The following is a 24,023-nucleotide window of genomic DNA, read 5'->3' as shown; positions in this document are numbered from 1 at the left end:
ATAAATGATCTGAAAACACCAATAAACAAGTAAGCTGCATTTGAGATGTTCTGCTTAAAGTGTCATTCAGCCGGTCTGTGTTCTGTCAGGATGGTCAGGACTCACAAGCCGCTTCACTGAACAACTGAACTGCTGTGTGCTGCTGAAATAAGCCAATCAGAGCAGAGCTCAACATTAATATTCATGACTCTTCCAAATAATGCAAAAACAGGGCATTACATCCTAGGGACAATTTATAGGGTTGTAAATGGACCTGTAAAACTGTATCTGGACAATTTTTGCCCTTAAATAAGCCACATACCCTCCATGTAGGTATCAGAGAACAATTTAACATATTGTTTCAACTCATTCTAGGGCACCTTTAATCAGTTGTTGATTTTTTTCTAAGAAAGCTACATTTTCTTTGATTATTTCTCCAAGTTACTGCTTAAATGGAACAGATCCTTACCTATAGTTGTGATAACTGTAGCTGCGAAGATGACTGCATTAGGCCAGTTCCAGTTGTTGAAGGCTTTGTCCCCTGTGATGGTGACACCTTGTCCTGCAGCATCAGACACCACCTATTTCAAAATTAAACAACCTGATGAAAACAGCCAATTGCAATAAGGTATAACATCAAGAGAGTTAGGTGGATATGTGGATATGCTGTGTCTGAGACCAGAACTTAAATCTTCTTATGCGAGTGATGTTATCAGCAGCCCCTGACAATGCTGATGAGCCTGCCATAGCTAAACAATCTTCTCTAAGACATAAGTGGGCCATAATTCAAATAAACATTTCTCGACAATAAATCTGAGCTCAGATCACTTAAAGATATCATAGAGGTATATTGAACAAGGCTTAATACATCTCTTACTTCACAGATAAAAGAATATGTTAAGTGCAATTATACAAAAAACACATGCACACAGTTCTCTCTCCCTCCCTCTCAAAATTAATCGAATAAACATTTATACAGCTTGAATCTGACAACTTAGTAGGTTTGCTCATAACTCTTATTTTCACAATATTTCAAATAAGCCTGCTGTGTTTTAAAAAATGGGAGACATTTCTGATAGTACCACAGTCCTCATTTGAATCTCTCTAGAATTTTCTATATCATACACAGGATGCAAGCAATGCGACATGATGCATCAAGAACCAATAACACCCATTATAACCAGCGATTTTGTCTACACTGAATGCTGTGTGACAAGACAAGCCACAGACATTAAACCGATGCCCCGTTCTCTTGTCTAGCTGACGTACTTGAGCTACTTAACAAATGTGGGGTTTTTTTTGGTTTTTTTTGGAGGGGGGGGGGGGGGGGGGGCATAAATCCTCACATAAACCCATAATAATACATTTTATTTGTACCTGTGCTCTTCCTATCTGTATAACAACTTAACAAGTAGGAAATATACATAAATTGTTATCAGTTTGCACTGCATAAGTTCTGAATTATATATAGAATAATCCTTATTAAAGGTACTGAAGTTATTTACTCAAGAACAGAGCATATTTAGTGAGAAATTACTTTTGTTCTTTGCATTGTCATTATAAGGGATTACTGTCACTTTAAAAGATCTTCCGCTGTCGCACATGATGAAGTCGCAGTTATAAAACTTACAAAACACGTGACTGTCCCCCACCTGCTCCTCTTCAGAAAATTAAATTCGCTGTCCCATTGATCACGGTATTTACATGAGGGTTTGGGTTTTTTGGCAGGAGTGCCTTCCGTCTCTATCGTTACGTCCATCATTCGTCTCTGTTTTGTTTTTTCCCCGCACTGTCACTCGTCATCTGATCTGACCTTACACACTAACCTCGCGACAACGGCCACCTACAGTACTGTAGTGTAGGCTACTGCAGATGCCAGTTATCGCGAGGCTAGTTACAGAGCTCAGATTGGAAATGTTTTTTTTTTTTTTTTACATCCGGTATTATTTTTTAATAACGCAGGTTAAAATACAGGAGATTTACAGGAAAATACGAATACGGGAGGACGGCGGGAAAGAAGGGTAAAATACGGGATTTTCCTGGCCAAAACGGGATACTTGACAGGTATGTATCAATACTATCATTATATTTAATTGTGTAAGTAGTAAAACACTAAAAACGCAAACTGGTTGAGCTGGTGAACCAGCTTAGCTAAGATGGTGGTGACCTGGTTGAGCTGGTGGACCAGCTTAGCTAAGCTGGTGGTGACCTGGTTGAGCTGGTGGACCAGCTTAGCTAAGCTGGTGGTGACCTGGTTGAGCTGGTGGACAAGCTTAGCTAAGCTGGTGGTCACCTGGTTGAGCTGGTGGACAAGCTTAGCTAAGCTGGTGGTGACCTGGTTGAGCTGGTGGACAAGCTTAGCTAAGCTGGTGGTGACCTGGTTGAGCTGGTGGACCAGCTTAGCTGCTGGTGGTGACCTGGTTGGACTGGTAGAACTATTGTATAAGTCAACTATACTAACTAATCATTTGTTAAAATACAATTTCACGCTATAGTGGCTATTTGTCTTAAGTGTAAATAGAATCGAGTTACTATGTAAGTGCAAATAACAATAGATGCCCTTTACACCAAGTGTTAATAGCAAATAGATTCTATTTACACTCAGTTAAAATAACATGTTTGAACTATGGGCGGTATTTTTACATTTTTATATTATTAAGATTTTTTTTTTTAATTTACTGTTGTTTTGTTTTTGTATTTGCATGCGTTTTCATGAGTTGCAACACGTTAAGCTCTCGACACCATAGATTTAAGCTAACACGATTTGATTAATTTGTCCTCCTCCTCCTCCTCCTAACTGAGTGACACAATTTCAGTAGAGCCAAGAAAACAGACATCACCAAGTGAGTCGGTATGCTTTAGTCTGTTTGATTCAGTAACTTCTCGACAAAACTCGTGTGCTCTCACAGATTGTGTCTGTGCTTGCTAACAATGGAAGAGTTCTATTCATAATGAACTTGTTAACAATTTGAAGTGGTGCTCCCCTGGCATTTTTAACAAATCTTACAAGATTTCCATTGCCATTTTCAAAATTAAATGCTGAATGCGCCCAAAGAGGTCCCCAATTTTTTACACTCACTGACAAATGCTGTAGTAAATGGACATTAAATGTCATACACTTTTCTCCATACAGCATCTGAAAGCGAAAAGTAAACTTAAGGAGTAGTTGGTCTGCTTTGTTTACATCATCTTTTGAAATGCTGTCACTCAAAAGTAGGTAAACAGCTTGCACTAATAGTGGCAAAGATATTTTGATGGGAGAATATCTTTCAGGCACGACAGTGCATTAAAAAAAAAAGAAGCCAAGCTCTCCACTCAGCAGCCTTCCAGTGCTTTCTTTCACTGAGATCCCTGGGAAGTCTGCGAATATACTGAGGGGGTTTTATTTTAGATAAACGTTCATTAACAACACGATTATATGGAGAGCCAATGTAGAACTCACTACCAGATTCCTCCAGCCACAACTTTGACAACTGTTTAGTCACGCCAAGTAAAACACAATGCATATAATCTGGCACAAATCCATAAACCACATCAAAATATGGTAAATTCACCAATGGTGATAGGCCCTTAACCCCTCTGATAGGTTGCCCACCTCTAACGGCCTCTTCCATGTCATGGATCATCTCTAATGCATTTCTGTCAGCATGTTGCTCACTAACAGGGTACCTGACTGCTCCACAGATATATTCTCCTGGATGATAAAACCCACAACCATAGTAGCCATTAAACTGGGTGAGGTTTTGCATCATGGGTCAAGCAACAGAGTCCACACAACAGCATAACCCTATCAGTTTACTTTTTATCCATGAATTTGTGATTTTGTTCCACTACATGACCCCATCTACAAACAGTTTTTCGCTTGCTCTACAAATTTGTGAAGAAATATATCCATCCGTGGTTCCCCTTTTCCATGCTACAAACCAGCAAGTAGCATGTTTTTTCTATGTTCAATAGGTGGAATTTCATTTATAGCCAGCTGTATTGTCCATATTGATGTACCTGAGGCTTTGTACAATGGACTTCCGTCTGAATTGAACTCATATGAAAGGTTTTCCTTATTGTACAGAATTCCACCTGGGTGTGAGAGCTCTTTGTACATATCACCATCATAAATGTCCCTAAGTAAATTCTCTGATGTTTCTCTTGTAAATTTAAAATTGAATGCATTTCTTAAGTTGTCATTTTCAAGGAGTGACTTAATCTGTAAATCCACTGGTAAAGTTAAAAAGTAACTCTGATTTTTCAGATCTTGGGTTTTTGTCTTGTTACAGAGTGAACACACAGTGTTTCCTCTGATTATCTTTTTTATGACTTGCAAGATATGACTGACAGAATGTACAAAGGAAATGAAGTTCTGTTCTCTGGCTGAAGTGTGTGAACACCTTACTAAGCATGTGCTTACTGGCTGGCAGTACCGTTTTAGAGAAAACAAAATTAAATTTCAAAATGTCGAGCAGTGCAGTAAATGCTAAATTGTGCTTTAGTGTGAATGTTATGAGCAGAAGGAGTAGTTCAGGCTTTGTAATTGAGAGAAATCTGCATATTGGGACATTTAGGATTTCATCAAATTTGGGACCAGTATCATGTGCAAATGACTGGCTTTCTTCTCCTCCATCATCCTCAACATCACTGCCTTTATCAGCTTCAGTGACTCTCTCATCACTTGCCATTTCACGGTCACTATCTACACAGTCTCCTTCCTCTAAATCCATAGCTTCTCCATCGTTTGCCTCAATTTCTTCCACATTATCTACTTTAGTGCCATTATGTTTCAGAAACATATTTTTTGTCACTTACATTAGTGGAGCTTTAATTAAAGGAAAAGAAAAACACTATTGTGTGTTTCTATGCGCAACTAACGTTACTGCATAACTACTGCGCGAGCCACAAAGTATCACGCGCATTCACGTGACGTGTTTAACGGTTACTTTTTGAATACGGATACAGAAAGCCTGCATATCTTCAGATATTAACATTGTCATCGTTTGTACAAAAAATAATGTTCGCATATGTACATTATTTAGACGATGGGGTTAAAGATGTTGTTAATATTAAAGACATTAGACACTTTGACCCGAAAAATACGGCGGATTTCTCAGCTCACACTACTGGATCCTGCGGAAGGGACGCTTCCTTAAGGGACAAATTTTGTTGATGAAAGGCAAGTATCTTTTCTTTTACAATATCTACACATGTGGACAAGAACAGCTTACAAATCTGATGACGTTTTTGTGACATATTTGAACCCGATAATAAAAATGTGCTGCTAATAATATCCTGCTGTTACCTAACGTTTACTTGTCTCTTTGTATCTATTGTAACCCTGATGTGTTATGTAACGTGATCTGATAATGTATTAGATTTATTAAGATTCTAAACAATGTTTAAATTGATATCACATTAGTTTATATAACAGTTTAGAGGTTTAAAACTACATATAGAGTAAAAATGGATGTTACTTTTAGTGTAATCCTAGACTGAACATAAACAATTACTTGGTAAAAAAAAAAGAAAAAGAAAAAAAAGCTATTCTTATTGCTTTTCCAGAAACTTGTGAGGAAATTGAGATTGTGCTGGCAACTGGAAAAAGAATTCGAGTGCCTAAGCTTTCTGATAAAAGTCCACAAGAGAACAAAACTTCAAAAAAGAAGGAAGCTAAGGATAATGCTGTAGGTAACATGAAAAGACTGCCTGATGAACTCCATTAACTAAAACATTTAAAAGACTCATACTTTTGTTACTTGTATTTTCAGGCATCCCAGAAAGCAAGCATTGAAGAAGGAAAGCAGACCTTTCTGATGGACATTTTGAAGAAGAGACAAGCCTTGAAAAGGAAGCAACCGCTGTTTCCTGCAGATTCTACACCCAAAAAGGGAAAATATATTGTCGATGAGACATCAAGTGAGAGTGAAGATGAATTAATTCCAAAATCTAAATTTGATGAACTTGAGAACAGATACAAATCTCTCACCCGAAAATATCAAGAGGCTATTGCTGAAGGAAAGGAACTGAGGAAATTAAATGTTGAACTGCAAACATGTTTAGTTGCCAAAATCCTTTCTGGTAATTATTATTAGGCTATTCATTTTTAGCACCACAATCAAGCTATTTTTTTTTTTGTTTTGTTTGACAATGATTTTTACACATGCACACATAATAGTTCACACTTTATGTTCCAGGAAGCAATACAAATAAATAATAAATAAAATAAAAAAATAATAATAAAGATTACAGGGAATTGCTCATTGAACTGAACAAGGTCAAATGTATTTAGTAAAAGTGTTTATTTAGCAGTGTTTAGGTTACATTGTATCTTTCAGGTTGTAACACCACTGCAGCTACTACAGCTCTTCCAAAGACAACTGGTAGGACTGGCTTTAAAAAAAAAAAAAGTCTGCTAAAATTATGATTAATGATCAGGATTTTTCACACATGTAATATTTGAAAAATGAGGATATAACACTTAATTTGTCACTCTGGATGAAAGTGTCCAGGCAAAATAATAAAAAGAACTAACCTTACCGGTAATCAATCTAAGGTTGCAGGGAAGTATCCCTTTAAGCCGATGATACACAACCTTTTGAGCAATGTTGCTGAGCGACGCTTTGGGTGCTTTCCCACTGAGAATGTGCAACAAATTTTTATGTAAAGTATCCAGATAGAAATTTGTTGGCTATCCTCAATGAGAAAGTGATTGTTTGAAATGAAGTGAAATTGAAGTTAATTTCATTAAAGAAATGTCATTCTTGAGTAAACTAGCCCTTTAATTTAATTTTATTTTCTTACAGGTTAATATTGGTGAAGGTGTAGTAATACACTGTCAAAAATGGAACAAGATACAGCTGAATGTAAAAGACAGCTTGTTTGTGAAAGAGCTGACAGTGTGCATCTGGGGAACAAGCACACTGGCCAACCGCAGCCTAGAAGGGAAAAGTTGCCCCACCACAAAAATCAGACCCTAGGCCACCTCTAACACCTCACAAATTTAGAACACTAAAAAGTAAATGACGTGTCAACTGTAGGAAATGTTCAGGGTTCAGCATTACTAATCAGTTGATTACATAACAGTGCAATTAATCATTTCTGAGATCAATGATAATAGCTCATATGATCAAATTTAGCTTTATTCAAGAACAGTATATTAATGTTAGTCAAGGCTTAAGGGATTTCTTGTGTATATATTTTTCCTAGGTTGCTTTCAAAAGTGGCTGGAGGGCAAAAACGTGGAGGAAGCAGAGCTGAAGACCAGAGCAATGACAATTGGTCACTACTTGACAGAAAAAATCCAAGACATCAAAAAAAAAAAACCTCTCAAATACATTTTTTAGAATGTGTTCAAAAAGAATTTTGCATTTAGGATTTTATGTTCCAGAATGCAACACCCCATGAGCCACAAATCAAGCCCTTCCAAGTACGACTTGTACGACTTGTAAGACTATCACATTTATTCTACAGATAGAGTCAGCAAAGGGAGGCCTTGTTTACAAACAAATAATGGTTACCTTATTTAAAAAAAAAAGGTTACCTACATTTTACAAAACCATTTTAAATTTGTATTGCCATCTCTACTTCCAGTGCTCTTAAAAACTTGCATTGTTTATTCACAAGTTTGCAGATTTTTTTGTGAATATTGAATATATTTCAATGAATTGAATGTTTCTTGTTTCATTCAATTCCTCAGAGAGCAGCCCCCCTTTAGACCTAATGGAAAAACCCCAAACAGCAACTGGTAAGATGTTAAATATATGACCTTTGCAGATATTTTTTCGTCTATTAAGTCAATTATATTTTTATTAATACTATTATTGTTGTAGTTATTGTTATGTGTTGGATGACAGGGCCAGTTTAACTATATGGGTGTACTTAACCCCTATCAATTACTCCTACTCCTAACCACAAAGGCTTTATTGATTTTCACACCCACGAAAAATAATAAATTCATTATTAATAAAAAATGTTTTTAATGAAATCAGGGATATTTCTGTTCCTGCATTGAAAAACAGTTGACCCAAAACTCAAAGATTTTTTTTTAGTATTAAAAAAAGAAAATAATTGGCAACAAAAAATCAATGTATTTGACCGATTTGCCATATGGTTAATCTGGCCCCACTGTAACTGTTATGAAGACATAATTTCCCTAACTGCAAACCCCTCCCACAGAAGTCAATTCAGCTGTTGATCAGAACTCAGAGAACCAAGAGGTATGTTTTAATTAAAGAGAACATTTCGGAGAGGCTTGGGTTGCTTGTTACTTTCTCTTAGTTGGTTTAAGCAGGTTTACATTCTGTGTAATTGGGTACATACCTCGAAGCCTACAAAAAAACAAAAAAAACACTACTAAGCATTACACTATTATTTACCAGGGAATAACAAATTATATTTAATTGAACATGCACATGTAAGGCATTTTGTCACAATATGTGGTAAACTGTTACAATTGAACCAGCCTCAGTCTCTCCTATGCAAGATGACTATGACATTGAATTTGAATTTTGTAACATCAAAAAAGGAACAGAGTTGTTGATTAAATTGTTAAGAATGGAGACCACAGTAGTGTTATGTTTCTTGATAAATGTTTAAAGGGTTAGTTCACTCAAAAATCAAATTTCTGTCATTAATTTATCTCCCTTATATTTTTCCAAACCTGTAAGATTTTCATTCATCTTCAGAACTCAAAAAAAAAAAAAACATTTCCTCAGTCTAGAAGGCACCAACTTGAAAATATTTTCACATTTCTAGTACAGAAATGACCCAATTTAACACGTTCATCTTTCCAGCAGGGAAGTATCCCTTTAAGCTGATGATACACAACCTTTTGAGCAATGTTGCTGAGCGACGCTTTGGGTGCTTTCCCACTGAGAATGTGCAACAAATTTTTATGTAAAGTATCCAGATAGAAATTTGTTGGCTATCCTCAATGAGAAAGTGATTGTTTAAAATAAAGTGAAATTGAAGTTCATTTCATTAAAGAAATGTCATTCTTGAGTAAACTAGCCCTTTAATTTAATTTTATTTTCTTACAGGTTAATATTGGTGAAGGTGTAGTAATACACTGTCAAAAATGGAACAAGATACAGCTGAATGTAAAAGACAGCTTGTTTGTGAAAGAGCTGGCAGTGTGCATCTGGGGAACAAGCACACTGGCCAACCGCAGCCTAGAAGGGAAAAGTTGCCCCACCACAAAAATCAGACCCTAGGCCACCTCTAACACCTCACAAATTTAGAACACTAAAAAGTAAATGATGTGTCAACTGTAGAAAATGATGTTCAGGGTTCAGCATTACTAATCAGTTGATTACATAACAGTGCAATTAATCATTTCTGAGATCAATGATAATAGCTCATATGATCAAATTTAGCTTTATTCAAGAACAGTATATTAATGTTAGTCAAGGCTTAAGGGATTTCTTGTGTATATATTTTTCCTAGGTTGCTTTCAAAAGTGGCTGGAGGGCAAAAACGTGGAGGAAGCAGAGCTGAAGACCAGAGCAATGAAAATTGGTCACTACTTGACAGAAAAAATCCAAGACATCAAAAAAAAAAAGTTAGGTTAATTGCTTGCTTTATAAATTTATTTTTGGTTTTTGTATTAAGTACACTGAAAGGTTTTATTGTTTTAAGTAGAAATAATTAATTATTTTAATACAAATATAAAGGGGGAAAAATATCTTATTGAAAAAAAATAAAATTTATCTTGTTACACTGTTGGCAATTGATGTAATTTTACAATAAATTTTACAACAACGTATTGTATTCATGTTTTTGCTGTAAATGCAAATGCATGATGGACAGTCCTGTAATATTATTGTAAATGCACTGTAGAAGCGTTATTTTACAGCCACCGCGCATAGCATTGTGGGATCGCGGCTGTTTGAATTTTGAAAATAGGCGCGCGCCAACGGTACCAGAAGCATTAATCTTTGGAAGAAGGAACATCTCAGGTATGTAACATGAAATATTGTCTTTATCTCATTTATACGTCTATATATTAATAAAGCTGATTTAGTTTGGTATATTTCAGTGACATTAGTAACGTTAGGTCCCAAATGTCAGTTCGCCTCGACTCGCTCGCTCCCGGTAGAAACTGACCTGAACTGACCGCGGTGAAGTTAGTTTCAGGTGTCTTCTTACTCTATCCAACTTAAAACTAACTTCACTGCGGTCCTGAACGTTCAACAACGAAGAAATCCTAAACTAACGTAAAGAACAACTGAGCAGCAGCAGCTGTTACACACTGCAGGAGTAACGTTAGCTGCACTACACACCGGCTGCTAAATTATTTCAGACACGGATTTGATGTTGATTATATCTGAAATTATATCGATCGAGCGGCTCGGCTCGCACAATAACGGAGATAATGATGAGATCGTCCCAAAAAGCCCCGTCCTCTCAGAGTAATATTGCAGAAATGCATACAAGTAAGTTACAAACATTTATAATGTATGGTTTATAATGTATAGTTATTTAGAATTCATTCTAAACTTTAATTCTCGCGTATTCAAATTTCGTCATTTCTAGTTATTTAATAAATCATTACTATTGGTCAATCTTTATGTCTCTCTGTGAGTTTTGAAATATTTAACCAATGAAAAGTATTTAAAAAAAGAGCTTGTGACTCAACATGGTAACGCCATTGGCTGTTCAAACTGTCAGTCAAACCTTATAAATCCACCCGCCTTCATCGTGAATAATGTGCTGCACGGAGACAGATCTGCAGGTTGTGTACAATGTTATGATAATTAAGAACTGTTTGAATAAGTAAAGCGTTTTCTTTAATCAAAAAACATTATATATAAGACTTCTGTTTGCTGTTTTGTAATCGGGGTATTGAAGTTGTTGTGTTTTGCAAACTAGCATGCTTGTAGATGTTACGGTCACTGAATGAATACAAACAAAGGTCAGTTGAAATGGGCTTTAATAAATCGACAGTGCTAGTATCTTCATTTAATTCTATAAGTTAGCCATAACTGTGCGCTAATATGAATATAGTATCTTGTTATTTACGTTACTTTGTGCTTGGCGAACAAGGGTGGAAGAGCAGAGCGTGTCATGTAAGCTGTCTGTATCTAAAATAAACTGCGCGTACGCAACTTAAACCAATCAGCATCGTTATTAAACATTTTCTCGGAGGGTTCAGAGCCTGTGGCGTTGTAGATTAGAAAAAGAATTATGAGGTAAAATCGAATTATTGAGACTGTGACTATAAAAAGCTAAAATATACCTAATTGTGTTAAATGCATTTCAGGAGAGACACTAAAGCCTAGTTCAGACTGCACGATTTTCAAACTCGTCGGGTCACTGCTCTATTCACACTGCATGACTATCTGGGGTATCATTCAGTCACTGCTGTGTTCACACTGCACGATGGTTTGACAACAGAGGAGTTCACACTGCATGACTGAACAAGAGGAAGAATTGCCGACAACTCTCTCGCTCTCCGGTGTGCAAACTACGTTTCCCAAACACACGTGCGATGTGACAAGTAAACAACGCGAGATCACACGTGCGTCAGACCGGAGTTCTCGCGCGAGACTTGGAATTGTTATTAAAAATGATAAACTGCACAAAGTTTTCTTCAAATTGTATGTGCGCTGATTTGTTGAGAAAAAGAAAAAAGATTATGGCGGAAGAAATTGTTGGAGAGACAGAGGGAGCCAGGATTTTGTTCTGCAAAAACAGTTTGAGGTAAATAAATAATTATTTAATATGCTGCTGCTGTGGCTGGATGTGCAAATGTTTGGCCTTTGTTTCTGTTTGATAGAATTGTAAATATATCTATTAAAATACTGAAATTCTGCTTTATAACTCCTCCCTGAACCTCCTGCTGCCCTGTATCTCACTCTCTCATTGGCTGTCGGTGTAATTTTCAGTCAGAACGCTGTTCACACAGCAGGAGTTTGAATCGCCGACAGGTCCAGATATTTAGCATGCCAAATATCTCACCGGCGTCGGCGACTCGTCGGCGATTCTCTCTGATCGCGTCTTTGATCATTCATACTGCGTGATTGTCACTCGCGTGCACGAGCACCGATTTGCCTGTGATCTCGGGCATTTGTCGGCGATTTCACAAAACCTGTCGGCGACTCAAAATCGGGGCAAAAATTGGGCAGTGTGAACTAGGCTTAAGCGCAGACAAGTGGATAAAGTCCATGGAAGGAACGATTGTGATGGGCCCCATAACAGTCTTGAATGGAGTGGCAGCGACCTTCGCTGCTTACTATGCGTTTAACTTGCAGTATCCAAAAGATGCTTCAAGCACTCTTGAATTTATCCAAAGGTATGTTTAAATTAAATTCACTAATTTATTCACTAATGAAGAAAATAGATCCATCATTCTCATATGGAACGTCCCTGAATTGCTTCCTTTTTGTCCAGTATTATTAGGCTCTATGATTTTCTCTATGCGTTGATGTCAATAGACAGATAGGACGTTTGTCAAATAAAAATGAACAAAATAAGAACAAATAATCAAACTACAAGAAACAACACAATAGGGGTGTGAACCTACACTGGTCTCACGGTTCGAGTCGATTGCGATTATCAGGCCATAGATTTGGTTCAATTCAATATCACGATGCATCGCAATGCATTGACGACTCACTGTATCCTTATACAAATTTGTCAGGCAGTTATATTAACTGAACCTTTAATTTTACCAGCTCAAAGAAAACACGCTTCTTAAATGTATCAAACAAAACTCAAGTCTGGGCATAGAAGACAACAGGAGCATTTAGAACAAATAGAAAATACTAAAAGACACTTCAGGAGGTGGTTCCGCTCCATACAGCCAAAAATAAAGTCTAAATGCATCTGGTTGTTGAAACCACAAATGTTAATTTTACTCATCGCAACAATGCTAAACATTTTTTGGTGCAAAAGTAAGGTTGCAGGTGCTCAAAATAGTCATATTCATTAAAAGTAAAGATCTGACCACTGCGTTTGCCGCGCACTCTAGGAGGCAATAGGAGGGCGCGCGGCTCAATGGTGATTAATATAATGCAGCTCATAGCTGTTGTTTTCGGTGATGTGAACACAAATAAATCTGCATATAGTGCTGGAAATGTAGATCGGATTTATATCTGTTTTGTGGAGATACATTTATGTGCCAAGGTGTAAATGAAATCGTTTAGATAAATCGGATAGCTTTGATTTACACAGCACATGTGTTCTCCAGGTCGTGCTGGAGTTCTGAATACAACATAATACATGCATATTCATAATACATGTATACAATGTAAAAATAGTTCTTAAAGGGTTAGTTCACCCAAAAATGAAAATTGTCATTAATTACTCACCCTCATGTCGTTGGACACCTGTAACACAAGAACATTCATCTTCAGAACACAGATTAAGATATTTTGCTGAAAGCTGATGGCTGAGAAAGGCTTCAAAAAGGCCTCCATTGGGATTCAGTACATTTCCACTGACCCACTCACAAGACCCATAAAAGGCACTAAAGACTTCATTACAAAGTCCATCTCACTACAGCGGCTGTACAATAATTGTACCAAGCGGCGAGAACAGTTTTTGTGCGCAAAAAAAATCTAAATAATGACTTTATCTACCAAGATATTGTCTTCCGTGTAGGTCTCGGACGTAAACTCACGCGATAGCGTCGCTCCTCCTCTTCCGGGTCATGTATTCGCTGAATCGAACGGCGGAGCTGCGTCATATTCTCGCGCATGCGTCGAGTTCACGTCAATAATTTGGTGCATTATATCGTTATTTTGATTTTTGTGCGCACAATAACTATTTTCGCCGCATTGTTAAATTATTGTACAGCCACTGTAGTGAGATGGACTTTGTAACGACGTCTTTAGTGCCTTTTATGGGTCTTGTGAGTGGGTCAGTGGAAATGTACTGAATGCCAATGGAGGCCTTTCTCAGCGATCAGCTATCAACTAAAATAACTTCATTTGTGTTCTGACAATGAAGGAAGGTGTTACAGGTGTCCAACGACATGAGGGTGAGTAACTAATGAAATAAATTTCATTTTTGGGTGAACTAACCCTTTAAAGCTGTTATGCTATGGCAACACTTTTTTTGCAACTTATTTCAATATCGTGATATCGTATATCGTGATAAAACTTCAGCAATTAATCGCAACATGAAAAATTGATATCGGCACATGCCTAATGAAATAGCATTGCATATTATTTTGTGTACGCTGAGAGAAGATTTCGGTGTTTTTCTGTGTGTATTTTGAGTCTTGCTCTTAAATGTTTAAACTGCTCTTAAAGGCTTAATTTTTAAAGGCTTTTTTCTTCTCTCTGTTTTCAGAGCTTTTTGTGAATCAACTCCCAGACGGGCAGCAAAGCAGAGAAGAGACATGGGCTCAACGCACCTGTCTGCACCCTCTTGAGAAAAAGAAAACTCCTGGACTTTGAGTTAATGGGCTAGTGGTTGTGTTGAGCCCCTACCCTTAATGACACTTCCTGGCCCCAGATGGTGGTTTAGGAGTCCAATGGCATTGACCATGAACAACTTCCCTCAGTTCAAGTCTGGCTGGGCACTTTTGTTGCATATCACCATGTTCCCCCTGATGATAGGCTGTCTGGGTTTCTGGAAGTGAGCTATTCTTCAGTGAGAATGTCATTTTTTAAAAAGTGGATACTTTTGTATGAAAAAATACAAGTTTTTAATATGTGTTGCATAGTGTTAATAAAAGAAGAAAAGATGACATTGTTTTTTTATTGTAATATTTACAAATAACAGGATATATACAGTATATTGAATTACAATATTAAATTGTAATTTTCCTGTGAAATTACAGTAAATTCCTGGCAACTGAGTTGCAGTAAATATACAGTAAAATTACAGCATTTTACTGTAATAATGCTACTATAATCACAGTAACACTGCTGTATAAATACAGTAAGTAAGTAAGTAAGTAAATTTTATTTATAAAGCACATTTAAATTCAGCTTGCACTGACCAAAGTGCTGTACAAAACAATAATAAAAATACATTAAAATGAAAAATAAAAAGAACAAAATAATAATTAAAAATAGAATTAGAAAATGTACTGAATGCCAATGGAGGCCTTTCTCAGCGATCAGCTATCAACTAAAATAACTTCATTTGTGTTCTGACAATGAACGAAGGTGTTACAGGTGTCCAACGACATGAGGGTGAGTAACTAATGAAATAAATTTCATTTTTGGGTGTACTATATTATATAAAAACAGTACTATATTGTATTTAAAAAACGGTAATATTCCTGTATATTGCTTGCTGTAAATTTACGGCAACTAGTTGCCAGGAATTTCCTGTAAATTTACAATAAATTTTTAACAGTGCATGACATTGGGCTTCTTTAATCTTCTTTAGTGCAGGGGAGCAACTGTGTCAAAAGTGCTGGAAAAGAGAGTCTAGAAGGGGTGCACGATATTCACAAAAAATATAAATTTATATTTTTAGTCATAGTGTACTGGTATGACATGACTAATCAATTATCAGAGAATAGTCTACAGAAAAGAGCACGTTTTACTGGTTGTACAGAAAAAACTTTTATAAAAAGCATGTCTAAACAACAGAACATGCTGTAGCTACTGGTTGTACACTTTGTTTTTGTCCTTCAAAATAGTATAATAGTTAAAATGACAGTCATAGCTAAAAATACATACTGTGATGCTGTATTATTCTGCTTGTTCAAACTTTGGTATGTAGTAGGCTAACTTGCAATATTTGTCTTTGCGTGAGACAGTGATTAATGCGCATATGTATAACCTAAGTAAATCTTACTCATACTGCATTTTTTATAATCAACATATAAAATAAAACATATATATATATATACACTATAGGCTAATATTTAAACGTAGACTTAAGGCGCATGGACATGTTCCTTTATGACAGCGAATATAAGTCATACTCCAACATTTTTAGCTATACAGATAAATACAGATATATACAGACAAAGCCTAATGATAAACTATAAACGGTCTACTTGTGTATACTCACAAAGCTCGTTGATAGAGAAAATATTATTTTGCATGCACTCACTACAAACACTGTTACCACCATGCAAATTCAAACATTTCGTTCTTTTAATTTTAATTAATGCTTGGATAATGCTCTAATTAATGCTATATGCCTCTTCCCATCAAAAATAATGGCTATTAAGGTGCTTAATTATTACCAATATTAGTTGCATACTTTTTTGAAAGACTTATCATAAGTGGAAAAAAAGTTGTCACATAACAGCGGTTAATGGAAACGCCATAATTTTGCAAGTTTTTTTTATAGACATTTAGTAGCCTAAATATTGCAAAGGTTTTGCACAAATTTGTAATGGAAACGCAGCTACTGAGAGAGCAGTCCAAGAGAGCAGAGAACAGAGCAGAGAACAAGGATGGCAATCGTGTAGTTGACAAGACCCACACAATTTGCCGTAAGTGTTTCGAGAAGCTTCTCCAACCGGCCGGCAACACAACCAACATGCAGATGCCAGAGACACACTGCAAGCGTGGTGTGAGCATTTAGTTTCTGTTGCGTTTCAGCCACGGGGCGGCTGCGTGGCGTTTTCTCTTTCTTTGCACACCAGAAGCGTGTCTAACACAACGCTGATCTGCTGGTATTGATGTACAGGATGTAAATATATATTGCCTATTGATACCGCAAAGAAAACGTCGGCAGTAGCCTATTGACCACACAGATATAGGTATTGACCCTATGGTATTGACAGCAAAATAGGCTACAGAATATTTCGTTCTGCATTGACAGGTTTACCTATTTCTAAAATTGATAATTATGTTGTTTCTTATTATTAAAATTAGGCCTATATCTGCATTTATGTTAACCTACAGACTTTCAAACATGAAAATGTCACTTATTAATATGCATTCGTGTCAAAATGACATAAACATCTTTTCCTATTCTATTTTGCCTGGAAACGCTTCCAACACGCTCGCGTGTGGAGTTAAAAATAGGCGTCTCTTCTATTTGAAGCATGCATGTATGGCAAGCCAAATGGGTCAGAATTACGCAATAGATGAATCGCGTTTACAGTCAAACGCCGTAAAACACGGCGTTTAAAACAGTATTTGCGCCGCAAAATACGCCTTTGTGATTACAAACGCCGTAAAAAACGCGCGAAAAACATCAAGGACGCCGTATTTTGCGGCGTTTTAGTGTGCCTGAAAAGCCCCGCTTTTTACGCCATTCAGCTTGCCATATGACGGCGAAAAAAATGCCACTTTGGTTGCACAGAGCGCGCGTTATTTACGGCGTTTTGCTTGTAGTATAATGAGCCACACCCAGCGATTTTCACAGCCAGTCATTTTAAACTGTTCTCACCCAATCCATGATGAACTAAGTCAGACCAGACAAGTTCAGCACGGATCATTTTAGCCAAAGGAGTGCCTTTGATGGGGTATTTTCATCTACAATAGCCTATAACTCTTTGGATATTTTCATATTTACTAACATTAAACATATTAAAAGATCATAACTCGTTATCATACTTTGCTGAATATGAAATCTTAGCAAAAGTTACAATTATCCTACCCCCCTAGGCCTATTCAACTTGTTACACACTTTTCACGTTAGAATAGCCTAAATAACTGGATGTTATGTTTCCAAAACGAGAAATCGTCACTAATATAAAAGAACCCGTCCCAGATAGTGTTTACAAGCGGTGCAGCAGTCGATATGGTGTCTGACTCCATAGCGACCGAAATGATCGCCGGTCCGTGCCCCGCTCTTTACAGGTCTGGTTTGAAAGAGTTTAGCCCATTTGTTAATAAGATATAGGCTATTTTAGTTGACCCTCACTCTAGAAAGAATCCTTTAAAATGAATGAAATTCGTTTTGGCTTCATAACCTATATATACTATATATAAATGGGCTATATCATATTTAGCCCATATGTTAAATATTATATAGGCTACTTTAGTTGACTCTCACTCTACTAATCCTTTAAAATGAATGATATTCAGAACAGAAAAAGAATGGTATATATATATATATATATATATATATATATATATATATATATATATATATATTTCTGCTTTAAACAAATTCGTTTTGGCTTCATAACCTGTGGATTAATATTTTGCCCTTTCAATCGCCCCTTTTAAAGTAAAACAGGCGACTTGAAAATATTGAAAATTGTTTATTCATGTTTTATTAATATTTCGTTGATTATCTAGTAAAATAACATTACATTTCGTTATTTCCAAAATATTTTTGTAATATGAGGACTAAAATATTTTGCTCTTTTTTTTTTAAGTTGTCGCGAACCATATAGGCCTACTACCATTTACATTCAAATTAGTCAAGCCAAGCATAATACTTGTATAAAATGGGCCATTTGACTGCATTCTCCATTAAACCACTAGATGGCACAAATATTCAGCTCAGCACTTTTCCACACAACTGCTTTTGATCCTTGATGCGTTCGTAACGGAAAGTTGATTCTGCACTAATTTGATAGCTAGCATATCTATGGGACGCTAATTTACTGGTTAACTGTTAATCAACAAGACATTTGAAAGAGAGAGAAAAACAGTAAGTCACGTAGGCTAAAGTCGCATTTGATTGCATTCAAAATAATACCAGTAAGCTAAATAAAGCGAAATATTGTACTATAGGTTATTTTAGTTCCCCTCACTCCACAACAAATCCTTCAAATGTAACGGTATTCAGAACAGAAGGCTATAACTATATAAAGTCAAAACGAAATAATTTAATGAGGAACTGAAAGTAACCAGCGTTAGACTCACGCAGCCTAACTCCCTCATTCGAGTCCAAATGTTTCCATATTGGTGATACATTTAGATGCTAAACCATTATTTATTATAGGCTTTGGCTACTTAACTCACGTCCCAATATTGATGGGAAAAAATCATCCTCTTCACATGCGCAAAAATGTGCTTGAGAAGTGCACTCCCGCGGGACTCGCGGAACCCAACGCAAGTGTGGCGCGGGACTAGATTTGATGGCTGAGTGCAGGCGGTAGGCTACTCGTGTGTGTGTGTGTGTGTGTGTGTGTGTGTGTGTGTGTGTGTGTGTGTGTGTGTGTGTGTGTGTGTGTGTGTGTGTGTGTGTGTGTGTGTGTGTGTGGATTTCGGGAGAATACAACTATTTGCATGACCACAGAAAAATAAAAAAAATCTAAAATAAAAATCTAGAAACAAATAAAATGTTATAAAATCAAAACAAATTACAGTTGGAGGTATAACACGTTTTTGCCGCGTTGTGCAATGTAACCAATATATTGGTTAAACAAAGCCGATACAACAAATGTTTAGAGCAATGCCAAACAGATGCATTTAAGAGAAAAATCCACTCAAGAGTTTTTGTGCAATGCTGAATTCTGTATGCTGACAAATCCTCTGATTATAACAAAGAAAGTTTTGACATTATATAAAAAAAAAAGATTCATTGTGCAGTTTTTTATTGATAGCAGGGCTTTGTGAGATCGCGTTGAACTGAGATGAGAGCTTTTTTTGGAATTATGAGCGCACTTTGCGCGTATTCTGCCACGCCAAACCACAGAAAAAAAACCTATTTATACTTGTATGCGGACAGGAGCGGGACAAAACATGAATGTTGCGAGCGGGTCTCTACTTGGAAACACCTCAGGAGCAGTGCTCACGCTGAATGCCACGAAGTGTTGGCTACTACTGGCTATTTAAACAGAGCTGTGTAACTTTTTATTTATTAGCTTAGGTATTTTATTTTGATAATAAACTGGCTGCGATGTCAAGTTTGCAATGCCATCACAGTTCGCATGTTGTGTGCGCGTGATCGAGGCGCCAGTGCAAAAGAGCAGAGGAAACCAATAAAATCTGTAATAGTCATACATAAGAGAAGGACATTATTTAAAATAGCAAAAATTGTTTTCTTACATTGTGCTATAAAATAGCTAAAAGAAAACAAGATTTGCTTTCTGTCTTCTGGGTTTCCGTTCCGTGAACTTGTCTGGAGGAGTGTCGCGCCTCACGATAATGAACCAGTCACACATTTCTTTTCCTTTTTTTTGTTTTTTGTTAATCTGTTAATTATTTAAGTCAATATATATTTCATGTATTGATTTCTTTTATATAGGCCTTCTTGTTTCAGTTTCTTTCATTAATTTTGATAATTATTTAAGTGAAATAAATTTTGCGTAGGCCTATATAGACATAACTTATGAATTTATCCCGGTTTTTTCTCCGCTCAGAAGCGCTCAGAAGCGCAATAATGATGAATCCTTATGTTCTGCTTGCTTCTGCTGCTATTTGTGCATATAGGCTAAAATTAACCTCTTTTTTGGGGGGGGGGTCATTTTATTGGGTAACAGACACTTATCGATTCTTATTTAATTCTAATTAAAAATAATTTTGTCGGTTAATAAATGGATAATGATCGCATTGGTTGAAAAATAATCCCGAAATGAATAGGCTACAGTGTAATGACAAAAGGAAACATTTCTAATTTTCGGATTACGTTTTTCAACAAGGCTAATATTTATATTTTATTTTATTTCAGATTTATTTCAAACAGCATATACATGTTTTTAATATGTTTTGTTTTAGTTATAGGCCTATAAAACTTCATGCAAAAGATCCACATCAAATATTCACGAATTATTAATTGACATGGAGCCTCAGTCACACTCAGGCTAGTTTAATAAACTATTGTTGCAAACACCATTTACATTACTTTTAAGAATAATGGCACACATTTCTTAAGTCAGAAGCTGATAAAGTGGAACACAAAACTTCTATACTCACAAACGGTGGACCATTTTCAAGTATAGTTTATTTTGGATAAACGATCCAAACGATCACATTTTAGATATGGCAAACGCCTTCGTCACAAATTTGCACTGTATTGTATTTCTCTATAGGATCTGGATGGAAATGTGCCGTGTTTAGCCTGTGTAGTGTATAAGAACTGCCTATTCATTGTCAAAATAAAATAAAGCCAACAAAATGCATAAAAAGTTATGCTATTTGAAATAGTCCGTGTACGGTCCCGTTCACATGCCAAGCTTTTGCGCATGTTTGTTGTCGTCTTGTCGTCTAGTATTGGAACACGAAGAACAAAACTTGTAAATAATAAATAGTTTAACATACAAATAGCCTACATCTTGAATATGGAAACTTTGGATTTGTGACAAATGAGAGAGATAGGCTATAACTCGCGTTTCTGTTTCCTTTCTACTTTAAACAAATTCGTTTTGGCTTAACACACACATATAGCTATATATATTTCATTCTTGTTCTGTTCTGAATATCATTCATTTTAAAGGATTATTTCTAGAGTGAGGGTCAACTAAAGTAGCCTTTATAATATTTAACATATGGGCTAAATATGATATAGCCCATTAATATATAGTATATAGGTTATGAAGCCAAAACGAATTTCATTCATTTTAAAGGATTCTTTCTAGAGTGAGGGTCAACTAAAATAGCCTATATCTTATTTAGCAAATGGGCTAAACTCTTTCAAACCAGACCTGTAAAGAGCGGGGCACGGACCGGCGATCATTTCGGTCGCTATGGAGTCAGACACCATATCGACTGCTGCGCCGCTTGTAAACACTATCTGGGACGGGTTCTTTTATATTAGTGACGATTTCTCGTTTTGAAAACATAACATCCAGTTATTTAGGCTATTCTAACGTGAAAGTGTGTAACAAGTTGAATAGGCCTAGGGGGTAGGATAATTGCTGAATATGAAATCTTAGCAAAAGTTACAAAGTATGATAACGAGTTATGATCTTTTAATATGTTTAATGTTAGTAAATATGAAAATATCCAAAGAGTTATAGGCTATTGTAGATGAAAATACCCCATCAAAGGCACTCCTTTGGCTAAAATGATCCGTGAACTTGTCTGGTCTGACTTAGTTCATCATGGATTGGGTGAGAACAGTTTAAAATGACTGGCTGTGAAAATCGCTGGGTGTGGCTCATTATACTACAAGAAAAACGCCGTAAATAACGCGCGCTCTGTGCAACCAAAGCGGCGTTTTTTGGCCGTCATATGGCAAGCTGAACCGCGTAAAAAGCGGCGCTTTTCAGGCACACTAAAACGCCGCAAAATACGGCGTCCTTGATGTTTTTCGCGCGTTTTTTACGGCGTTTGTAATCGCAAAGGCGTATTTTGCGGCGCAAATACTGTTTTAAACGCCGTGTTTTACTGCGTTTGACTGTAAACGCGATTCATCTATAGCGTAATTCTGACCTATTTGGCTTGCCATATGCATGCGTTTTCCGTGCGTGTCACGCTGGCATTATGCAAACTCTAGCCGGTTAACATGAGAGCTGAAATAAAAACGCACATGCCACGCAGCCGAGACGCTCACGGCACGCTTGCAGTGTGTCCCCACAACCCAACAGCAGCAGCCTACACTGCCTAGTTTATTCCAAGCAAAGTTTCCAGCCAATTCAAATAGAGCACAAAAAATTACAGATGCAATTGGAATCATGTCACTGGATATGCACCCTTTTTCGGTTGTTGAAAACGAGGGATTCAAGTAGCCTACTTAGTGTGCTCGAGCCCCGTTATGCATTACCGAGCCGGGCGTATTTCTCTCAAAATGTGCTACCAAAACTTCTGGAGAAAACAAAGGCTAAGGTGGAGGAAGGGTTGAGTACTGCTGAATCCATCACAATCACCACCGATGGATGGACGTCCCGTGCCACAGACAGCTATATGACCATAACCGCACACTAGGCTATATTACGGCCGATTGGCAAATAGCAAACCGCGTCCAAACACGCGCTAGAGAGCCACAGAGAGTAAGCCTCAGTTACCTCAGTGCGAAAAAACATTAACCATTTTTCTTTGTAAATGTAAGATTGATTGAAGAAGAATTTTCAAAATGCTCGAATGATCTCCACTATTGACTTTAGTTCTGTTTGTTTTTCAACTGTATTTTATTACAAAGAAAACAGAAGTGTTGTAGCTTTGGCTATATAGTTTAATTTACTTAGGTATTTTGCTAATAATTTGCATAGTTAATATTGTTATTTGGTGTTAAGTTTATACAGGTTTTTCAAATGTTATTTAATACATTTATTTTTCCCCCTCAAAATATCTTTTAAACAGTTGTGTTCCGGCGTCGAGCTGGGCCTTGTTTATGAAACAGTCGGCACCGAAATGCAGCGAACAGATATAAACATTCGCGCAACTCAGTTGCTGATCCGGAAAAGCAAATTCCATCCACTGTTGCCTTACCGCAGGGTTTTTGGGGAATCTGTGCAGGACTGTCTTGGTCTGGCAACCAAAAACGCACTTTTTGGTGACATTGTTATGTGCACATCACCTGTGCAGCGCATCCTATAAGCCAGCGCTTTGATGGGCGTAGCCTGTTACTTTCGCTCTCTCCCTCTCTCTCTCTCACGCTCTTCCGGTAGAATTGTCCGTAAGGCCCATACAAGGAAATTCCGCCCCCATTAATGTCAAGTGGACGCATGATCGCAAAAAACTTGCCGAAACTTATGACTAACCGGAAGTAGTATTTTTGACAAAGAAATACTCCCATCAAACGTCCACCTTAACTTTTGAAACTTTGTCCATGTTTAGTATGGGATTCCATGTCTTTAACAGTGTAAAAAGATCAGTATGCATGAAACAGCATTTCACCCCCCCTTTAAATAAGATCCTGCACCTGCAAAAATTTAAATGTCCAAAACAGAAAAGTTTAATCAAAAGCAAATAATGTCTGATTATATAATAATCGAATGCAGAGATGTATGGAGATATGTCTGCAGCCGACACTGATTTAGAAAACACTTGTTTTTTAAGTTTACCTCTATTTTTTTTTTACATTTACTATATTTAATTAGTAATTATGGCTATTTACATTAAATTATTTTAGTTAACAATTAGTTAATGAACTAATAAAATAAAACAAAGATGAAAATAAGATGCTAACTATATATTATAGCATTTCTTGTTCCACCGCAAAGGACCCAGCAAACACTGGTCCGACAGCAACGTCCTGTCCCTGGCCAAAAATAGTCGCAGTAGGACGGCATAAATCTGTAAAAATATGTAAGAATAATTCTTAAAAATGCATTCAGATACATTTGTACATGT

At 36.7% G+C, this 24,023-nt stretch overlaps 1 protein-coding gene across 1 annotated transcript in view; it reads right to left on the bottom strand.

Annotated features, from left to right (window-relative positions):
- Nucleotides 1-24,023, bottom strand: part of kcnk5a (potassium channel, subfamily K, member 5a) — a 105,693-nt gene that overhangs the window by 29,496 nt on the left and 52,174 nt on the right. Inside the window, exon 2 of the mRNA XM_067454691.1 lies at nucleotides 449-560. Coding sequence (XP_067310792.1) covers nucleotides 449-560 — 112 coding nt within the window. The remainder of the gene's footprint in view (nucleotides 1-448; nucleotides 561-24,023) is intronic.

This window comes from Pseudorasbora parva, chromosome 10 (assembly GCF_024679245.1).
Source record: "Pseudorasbora parva isolate DD20220531a chromosome 10, ASM2467924v1, whole genome shotgun sequence".
In the NCBI taxonomy this organism is placed as follows: domain Eukaryota; kingdom Metazoa; phylum Chordata; class Actinopteri; order Cypriniformes; family Gobionidae; genus Pseudorasbora; species Pseudorasbora parva.
Note: the sequence above shows the minus strand (reverse complement) of the source record. Positions and strands in the feature narration are given on the sequence as shown.